A 9,494-nucleotide genomic window follows, 5' to 3' on the forward strand; every position below is an offset into this window, starting at 1 on the left:
CTAAAACAAAATCACAAAGGCCAGTTCTTGAGCCGCAATAGTCTTGTATCTGAAGTGGAAGGAGAACTCAGCCAAGATGAGCTGTAGGCAGAATGCAGAAGAGTCACTCTTTAGAAAGAACGACTCTTAGAGCTTTTACACATTGTGGTACCTTTTCTTATACTTTGAATAAGGTGTCAGCAGTCCCAAGTTTGGGGCTTCAGTATTTAAATTGGTAGAGTGTTTTGACTAATTACACACACAAGTTATCTCTCTCTCTCTCTCTCCCTCCCTCTGCTCCTTTGAAGTCCATTTTGAGTCTTTTTTTTTCTGCACTCCCCTTTTCAGCTGGCCCTGGTTTCTGGGTGCCCCTCTCCTCTCCCAGGTACTCACAAGGTCTGGGTGCTGGGTGGCAGGCGGGGGATGCGGTGCAGATCCTTGCAGGTGACTCTGAAGTCATCCTCCTGGAAGCACTCACAGGGCGGAGAGGGACACCCCTTGCCCTCCAGGCTCCTGGGCAGGGCGAGCACCAGCGCCAGCTGCAGCAGGGGCGCGGACCTCATTGTCTGCAGGTCGGGAGTTTACTTCTTCATCCTCAGCCCTCTGCACCTCCGAGTCCTCGCAGGCTGGAGGCAGGCAGGCAGGCAGGAGGAGGGGTGGGGACAGGAGGAGGTGGAGGGGCCGTGACTTCAGCCGTGGAGGGGAGGCTGCAGAGGGAAGCGAAGAGGCTCTTAAAGTTCCGTTGCCCGTGGCAACTCTCCACCCAAACATGCCTGCTCCCTGCACTTTCTTTACCCGAAGCCACCGGCCTGCTCCTTCTGTTCCAGACACCCAGCACCAGTCCCAGCTGGCCCTCAGCTTTTTAAGCTGGTGAGCACCCCAAAGGGGCGCCGCCCTAAGCCTCGTCCTTTGCCATCTCTCAGGAGACCACGGACACCCACTGTGGGCTGCGCGCTCTCTGCAGGGACGTGCGGGATGGACAGACCTCCGGGATGGACAATTCCCGGGATGGACAGTCCCGATGGATGGACAACCCCCGAGGGATGGACAGACTCCGGGATGGACAGTTTTCGCGGGTGCGCCCTGCAGAGTCGGAGGCGGGCGCAGCCCCCCTGCCCGCACCAGGTGCCGCCCAGGTCAGACGTGACACCTTGGTGGGTTCTCCTGCGCCCCAACTTGCCCGCAAACCCCAGCGCTTGGTGGGAGGAGCAGCCTGCCGGCCGCTGGGCCCGGCGGGGACGGGACCCGGGCTCTGGGGCCACCTGCAGGTGGAATCTCGAACCGCAGGCCCAGAGGATAGGCACCGGCTCCAGAGGCGGGGGTTGGGGGGAGGGTCTGAAGCTGCAAATAAGGGCGATCCCACAGGCCCGACACCCCCCCCCCCCGAAGATGGGTAGTTAAAGAATACTTAAAAGACGCACCCTAGACCTAACCCTGATTTAACCCCTCTTTCTTCACAATGTAGCCAAAAAAGTTCATTTAAAATGTAATTCAGAGTGCCTCAGCTTCTCTCTTAAAAGTCTTCAATTGCTTTCTAGTCCTGGGACAAAAGGAATGTGGACTCACAGATTTCAGGGTGAACGTTTTGGGGGAAAGGCGTGTGTGTGTGTGTGTGTGTGTGTGTGTGTGTGTGTGTGTGTGTGTGTGATCAAAATCCCAACAATTGTTAGAGGAGAAAAAGGAGAGACACTCAAAAGGAATTATGGGTTTTGCCTGTTAACTGAATAGTTTTAGGGGCTTTGGTGATGGTGAGCAAAGCAACTATAAACATTGAAACACACAGTTATAACTTGCCAAGGTCAGCGAAGTTCAGTAAATGTATAATTCATTTATCTCTGGCCTAATTAAGCACAGAACTCAATAATGGATGTACAAAAGGTGATGCCTCTGTGACTGTTCACTACTATGTTGTTACCTTTGCTTCGTGATCCTGAAGAATTAAGGTGCAACTTGATAAAGAAAAGCTACATTTCCCAGAATTCCTGACAAGCAACATTATCAGAAGACTGGAAAAAGTGCCACAAAGGAAGAATGGAAGGCCAGGAGATGACCTGGAACCTGACCTTTGACTCCAGGTCATTGCCAGGAGACAAAGGACTAAGGAGAATCAGCTTAGAGGAAGTAGGTGGTGCTGGGAGCATAGAGCTGAGCTGAGGGGAGTGGAGCAGAGAACAGGACCAGCAGAGAGAAACAGTGAGTGCACTCCGCCCCCACTTTGGTTGGTTTGCTTTACTGTCTCTAAGGCAATAAAATCCATCTTCATTTAATTAATTGTTGGTTTATGGGAGCCCCTAATAGAGAAGAGCCTCAAATTAGTGATTTCTATGCTAGTATAGTCAGATGTCTCCAGTGAACTACCATTTCATAATGAAAAGGGAAATTTAAGGGCAGGGTTACATAGCGTAATAGTTATGCAAAGAGACTCTCAAGCCTGAGGCTTCAAAGTTCCAGGTTCAATCCCCTGCACCACTATAAACCAGAGCTGAGCAGTGCTCAAGTTAAAAAAAATTAAACTGAATACAGATCCATGAAAGATGATGAATGACATAGTGGGGGTTGTATTGTTAAATGGGAATCTGGGGAATGTTATGCATGTACAAACTATTGTATTTACTGTTGAATGTAAAGCATTAATTCCCCAATAAAGAAATAAATTATTTTAAAAAAAGAAAGAAAAGAAAAATAGGCAAAAGGGATTATTGAGGCAAAGAGACTTTGATTGTCCAATGTAGATATACTACTACTCAATACAATATCCCTTTTCATTACATTGAAAATATTTTATAAGACTGTAATTCCTAATAAATTGTTAAAATTATTTAAAACTCAAAAAAAAAATTAAACTACATACCTACAAATTCTTTAGTCTGAACAAAAGATCATATTATAGGTACTTAGTCGCGACTAATCCCTAGCACTGCAAAAACGGTATCATCTGTTTTCCATCTACACCATGCCTCGGCCTCGCGTGAGCTTAATGTGCAGCTTGGCGATACGAGAATCCGGCATGAAGCCCAGCCAGTCTATCTTGGCATTACTCTCGATCGCACCCTGTCATTTCACGAACATCTCATAAAAACTGAAGCAAAGGTGGGCGCGAGGAATCACATCATTGCAAGACTGGCCAGCTCCTCATGGGGCGCGAGCGCTTCCACACTGCGATCATCCTCTCTGGCATTATGCTATTCCACTGCAGAATACTGTGCCCCAGGATGGTTCCGTAGCCCCCATGTCCACTTGGTCGATTCCAAATTATATTCCTCCATGAGGATCATTTCTGGAACCATCCGTTCCACCCCGGTTCCATGGCTGCCAGTTCTTAGCAACATCGCCCCGCCAGATATTCATCGGGATGCGGCATCATCTAAGTTCATTTCCCACGTCTACGCCCGACCGGACCTGCCAATATACTCGGATATCTTCGCCCACCCTGTTCAACGCTTGACGTCTCGTCACCCAATCTGGTCCCCTACGCCTACACTGAACTTCTCTGTTCCAGTCTCTTGGAAACAGAGCTGGCAGTCAGCTGAGGTAAAGAACAAACACTCATCACAGACCCCTGCGAGCGTCAACCCGGCTTTGACCTAGCACGTTATGATCGGGCCCTCCTCAATCGCTATCGAACAGGCCATGGCCGGTGCGCCGCTATGTTCCATCGCTGGGGAGCCAGAGACGACCCGGACTGCCCCTGCGGCTCCAGACAGACTATGACCCACATAGTCAACGACTGCCACCTCTCCAGATTCAAAGGAGGTCTCGAAACTTTACATCAGGCGCAACCTGATACTGTTGACTGGCTACGGAAGAAGGGCAAACGCTAGAAGAAAGAATAGGTACTTAGAATAAAGTTAAATAAAACTATTTTTGGCCATCTCCAAGCTTTCACCATTCCAAACTTGACTTAAGGGTGGGGGGGAGAGAGGGAGAGGGAGAGGGAGAGGGAGAGGGAGAGGGAGAGGGAGAGGGAGAGGGAGAGGGAGAAAGAGAGAGAGAGGTAGAATACAACACCAAGCTTCCTTCTATGTGTTAGGGCTGGGTTCAGACCTGTGTGGTACACATGGCAAAACAACATTATTCAAGTTATTTTGCCACACGAGACTCGTAAATTTTGTTTCTCTTATTTTATTTACTATTTTTCCCCCTCCAGGGTTATTGCTGGGGCTCGGTGCCTACACCACAAACCCACTGCTCCTGGAGGCTGAATTTTTTTTTCCCTTTTGTTGCCCTAGATGTTTTATCGTTGTTGTAGTTATTATTGTTGTTGTTGTTGTTATTGATGTCATTGTTGTTGGATAGGACAGAGAGAAATGGAGAGAGATGGGGAAGACAGAGAGCGGGAGAGAAAGATAGACACCTGCAGACCTGCTTCACCGCTTGTGAAGCGACTCCCCCGCAGGTGGGGAGCCGGGGGCTGGAACCAGGATCCTTAACCCACTGCGCCACTGCCAGCCCTTGCTGGTAAACTTTCATTCTGTAGAGCCTATTAATAACTACTTTAGGCTCTGCAGCCCATATACCATCTTTGTCACAGTTCCTTCTCTTCTCAAAGCTGCACAAATTCAAAAGCTGTTCTTTGTATGTTGTACTGGCATGATCTGACTCAGAAGATAGTCTTGTTCCCCTTATTTTTTATTAGTGATTTAATATTGATTTACAAAATTACACTGGCAGGTCTATTCCTACCCCCAGCCTGTTTCTGTCTTTCCCTAGTGGGGTAGGGCTCTGGAGAGATGAGGTCCCAGAGCACATTGGTGAGGTCATCTGCCCAGGGAATTCAGGATGGATTCATAGTAGCCTCTGCAACTTGGTGGTTGAGAGGCAGTAAGATGTAAAGCATAAGATATAAAATGTTTAATAAACAGGAACCAAAAAATAGGGATAGAGCAGGTGACAACAGGGATCTTAGGGTGGAGGGGAGCTAGGAAGTCTATTTTAGATATGTTCTTTGGGGCCCATGACTGTAGGGTTCATTGTGAAAACATGGTAAGAACATAGGAGAACTCCCATCATAAAGATGGAGGTCTACAAAGACATCCCACCTGTCAGTCTCTCCCTTTCAGGGGTCGAACATAGAGGAAAAGCTTTCCTGACTCAGTTTCCTGTTGTCAGTCTCCCAAGCATCACAAGAACCTACACCCCCTAACACTTAACTCATTTCCTTGTTATAAACCAAATGGTTTGCCTGCTTCAAGTTCACTATAGTTCACCTGCTTTTGATCACACATACTCCATTCTGCCTTGACCAAAAGGCCTTTCTTTCTATTCACCTCCTCCACTTTGGTCTAACTCCTCTATCTTATCTCTCTGCCTTCAAGGCTCTTTTCTGTCTGCTTCTCTCTTGCCACTAATCACTCCAGAACTCCCCTTTACCATTATCAATTCTCTTCATTCCTTAGAACTTTTGCCATGAAGGTTCTGACCTTCAAAGCCCACCATTATTGCCTTTTCACAGGCATGTACTTCCTGACCCCTGTGCCGGGAATCTGCATCCCACCCCACACCAGCTGGAACCCCCCCATCCTGCGGCGCAACCAGGAAGTGGCAGCAGAGTGCTGCAGTCAGGTGTCTCTGAACTTGGACTATCGAGAACCCAGGCTTTCACTGGATCTTACCGGATGAACTCTACAGAATATCTGAAATGCTTCCTTCTCCTTTGATGGGAGTTGGTGTGGAGACAGGCTGTTATGTATGTATGTATTTATTTAGCGTGTCTTTATTTATTTAATCGTGAGTGTATCTGTGTAAATAGGTGGTCTGCAGGGTTCCCTGGCCATGATGGACTCCTTGTTTTAATTGAGGGTGGGGGAGGGTGATTTGGGAAGACACAAGTAGACAGGGAGCGAGAGAGAAGGGAGACACGGAGACACCGCTACATAGCTCCATCCCCTGTGAAACTTTCCCTGTGCTTCTGTTCTTTGGAATTTGACTTTGAAGGGGAAAAAAGGACATGACAGGGCAGACATTGATCTAGACATTGGTCTAGAGACCTCTCAGTGCTACAGTTCCCAGATGCTCATCCCTGAGGCCCAGGTGCCTCTGGCAAAGCCAGGTGCCCAGAATGGGCTTTTATCTTCACTGGCTCAACTACCCAGTCAAGATTGAATAATCTGAGTAAGCACTGTCGTAGAAAACATCTCCAAACAACCTCACTGTCTAAGCAGGATCCAGTTAAAGAGAGTTTTTAAAATCAAGGTGGTTTGGGGCTAGGTGCTGGCACACTTGGTTGAACACACAAGCCCTGGGCCCCAACCTGCAGGGGGAAAGCTTCAGGAGTGGTGAAGCAGGTCTGCAGGTGTCTCTGTCTTTCCCTCTCTATATCCCTCCCCCTTCAGTTTATCTCTGTCCTATCAAATAAAGGGGGGAGAGAAGGAGGAAAGAGAGAGAGAGAGAGGAGTAGGTGAAAGCTCCTTGGCCCCATCTGGCTGGAGCCTGGCAGAGTAGAGGCCTCTTGATTGAGCCACAGTTCCCCACAGACACCACACAGCAGCTCCCTGCTGACTCTGGAGCGCTGAGGTATAAACCATCTTTCCTCAGACACAGAAGGGAAGGCAGCAGGCCTTCTGACATAATGGGGCTGAGTGGTTTAATAATGGAATCAGAGCACCGCCAGCTCACAAGGTGCCGGTTCAGATACGGTCTTTGGAATCAAGTCCCCCAGGAGCAGGCAAGCTGCCCTTCTCCTGAGGCTACTGCTCTCTGGTGTGTCTGTCTACCTCCTCAGTTCTTGGGGTCTTTGTCTTCTGAGAAGCCTGTGGTCTGTATTCGTTCATTTAAAAGCACTTTCTATCTATGTAAAGGGGGAAAGGGCTCCAGAGAAACAACCAGGCCCAGGAGGGGCAGGGATTGGACCTGGGATCACACAGTCAAGACCCGCTGTCCACCACTGAGCCATATCCCCAGCCTCTATATTATTATTATTATTAGTAGTAGTAGTAGTATTTTACCTAAACACTGCTCAGCTCTGGCTGATGGTGGTTTGAGGGGTTGAACCTGAGACCTCAGAACCTCAGGCAGGAGAGTCTCTTTGCATCACCATTATGCTGTCTCCCTTGCTGTCCATTATGTTTAAGTGCAGTGACATGGATATCTTTTTTTTAATGTTTATTTTATTTTTATTTTCTTTATTTTTTAAATTTATTTCTTTATTGGGGAATTAATGTTTTTCATTCAACAGTAAATACAATAGTTTGTACATGCATAACATTCCCCAGATTCCCATTTAACAATACAACCCCCACTATGTCATCTATCATCCTTCATGGACCTGTATTCTCCCCACCCACCCATCCCAGAGTCTTTTACTTTGGTGCGATATGCCAATTACATTTCAGGTTCTACTTGTGTTTTCGTTTCTGATCTTGTTTTTCAACTTCACCTGAGAGTGAGATCATCCCATATTCATCCTTCTGTTTCTGACTTATTTCACATAACATGAATTTTTCTAGGTCCATCCAAGATCGGCTGAAAACGTTGAAGTCACCATTTTTTACAGCTGAGTAGTATTCCATTGTGTATATAGACCACAGCTTGCTCAGCCACTCATCTGTTGTTGGACACCTGGGTTGCTTCCAGGTTTTGGCTGTTACAAATTGTGCTGCCAAGAACATATGTGTACACAGATGATCTTTTTGGATGGATGTGTTGGGTTCCTTAGGATATATCCCCAGGAGAGGAATTGCAGGGTCATAGGGCAGGTCCATTTCTAGCCTTCGGAGAGTTCTCCAGACTGTTCTCCACAGAGGTTGGACCAATTGACACGGATATCTTTGAATATATAAAGCTTACACTGGAGTTGATGAAGTCGTCTATTCAGATGCATTCTATGGTGTGTCCACAAGGCGGCAGCAACCCCCACAATCCAGAGTGTTTCTAAGCATTTTGTGGGAAGGAGAGCTCAGGTTTTGTACACAGTGCATTTCCATTTTTAAAAATTAGCTATTTATTATTGGATAGAAACAGAAATTGAGAGGGATGGGGAGATAGAGAGACAGAGAGACACCTACAGCCCTGCTTCACCACTCTTGAAGCTTTCCTCCTGCAAGTGGCTTGAACCTGGGTCCTTGTGTACTGTAGTGTGTGCATTTAGCCAAGTGTGCTGCCCCTTACCCCTCACCATGCATTTCTTAAAGATATTTTAAATGAGGTTCCATGTAAACATATATATTATTATCTAAGAAGATATGGAGAATATTTCTTATTCAGACGCATTCTTCAGTGTGTCCACTAGGTGGCAGAAAAACACCACCATCTGGTTCTTTCTCAGCAGTCTGTGTAATGTGGCTTTTTGCACAGTGGATTTTAACATGTGAATTGCACAAATTACTCTCAAACCATTGTTTTGTTTTTTTTCCCTATCGAATATTAAGTATCTGGTGTTAAGAATATATTAATTTATATTCTATGGACATCTTTCTCTAGTTAGGCACCTGGTAGATTCCACAGATCATGACTGACTGCTTTTTTGTTTTTAATTTAGAGGTGACAGCCAGTGAGGGAGAAATGTGGACAGGGGGAGATGAATCCGGATGGTGGGGGGAGAGAGAGGTGGGGGAGAGAGTCTCCACTGCATGGCTCTGCCTCTTGTGAAGCTTCCCCTATGCAGGTGTTCTCATATGGTGACTGGTGTCTAAGTAACTTTTGCTGTCTGTCTGTCTGTCTGTCTGTCTTTCTTATTTCTCATTGCCATCTGGGTTATCAATTGGGCTCTGTGCCTATAGGATGAATCACTAGTCCTGGTGGCCGTATTTCCCTCTTTTTTTTCTTTTTCAAATGTGATAGGACTGAGAGAGAAGGGCGAGAACTGTATCCCCGTGTCAGCAGCTGTACTGGCAGTCATGACCCTTCCCCAGTGAGGCGTTACTGTAGCTCCCCAGCACTTTCATCTGTGAGTGTGAGTATGTGTACATGTACCTGCCAGGGCTTCATCTTATTCCACTACTTTTCCTGAACTCTTCTCTTTTTCATTTCGTTTCCTTAATTTTTATCATTTTGTAAAAATATTTATCGATGGAGGAGGAGGAAGGTCGAACCGGAGCGTCACTCTGTCACCTGCTCTGCTGGGATCTAAGCGACTCAGGCTCGAGACTCCAAAGCTTCACCCCCTGTGCCACCTCCCCAGCCCCACGTTTGTCTTTTAAGATGAGGAGAGAAACAGAAACAGAGATGACCCCTGTGACTGCACCACCTCACACGGGAACTGGCTCACCACACCCGGTTCTGTCTTCCCTTAACGTTAGCATATTAGAGGGTGGATAACACCGGCTCCGTCTCTCAGCGTTCCTGCAACAAAGCATCTCTCCCCTTTAGCATTTCAGCTGGACTGTGTAGACCCCCAGCAAGGCAGCTGACACTGTCGTCTGCTGACAGCCAAGGTTCAGGGTGCCCTCCCTCCCTGATTGTGTTTCTCCCGAAGCCTCCCAGCCCGCCCGCAGGTCATCACAGCCGCGGGGTGAAGTGTGAGTGCGGGAGCGGGACAGTCCCAGGGGCGTGTGCACGACTCCCTCTGCGTCCCCACC

At 47.5% G+C, this 9,494-nt stretch overlaps 1 protein-coding gene and 1 long non-coding RNA gene across 3 annotated transcripts in view; one reads left to right on the forward strand and one right to left on the reverse strand.

The window, feature by feature from the left end:
* Positions 1-1,094, reverse strand: part of TSHR (thyroid stimulating hormone receptor) — a 119,560-nt gene extending 118,466 nt beyond the window's left edge. For both annotated transcript variants that reach the window (XM_060181259.1, XM_007533813.2), the window contains exons 1-2: positions 965-1,094; positions 373-686 (exon numbers count right to left, since the gene is read on the reverse strand). In XM_060181259.1, the coding sequence (XP_060037242.1) occupies positions 373-542 (170 nt within the window). In that variant the 5' untranslated portion in view covers positions 543-686; positions 965-1,094. The remainder of the gene's footprint in view (positions 1-372; positions 687-964) is intronic.
* On the forward strand, positions 419-1,406 carry LOC132535445 (uncharacterized). Its single transcript, XR_009547253.1, has 2 exons — positions 419-551; positions 903-1,406. It is a non-coding gene; the product is annotated as an uncharacterized LOC132535445 (long non-coding RNA).
* Positions 1,407-9,494: the final 8,088 nt, after the last annotated feature.

This window comes from Erinaceus europaeus, chromosome 22 (assembly GCF_950295315.1).
Source record: "Erinaceus europaeus chromosome 22, mEriEur2.1, whole genome shotgun sequence".
In the NCBI taxonomy this organism is placed as follows: Eukaryota; Metazoa; Chordata; class Mammalia; order Eulipotyphla; family Erinaceidae; genus Erinaceus; species Erinaceus europaeus.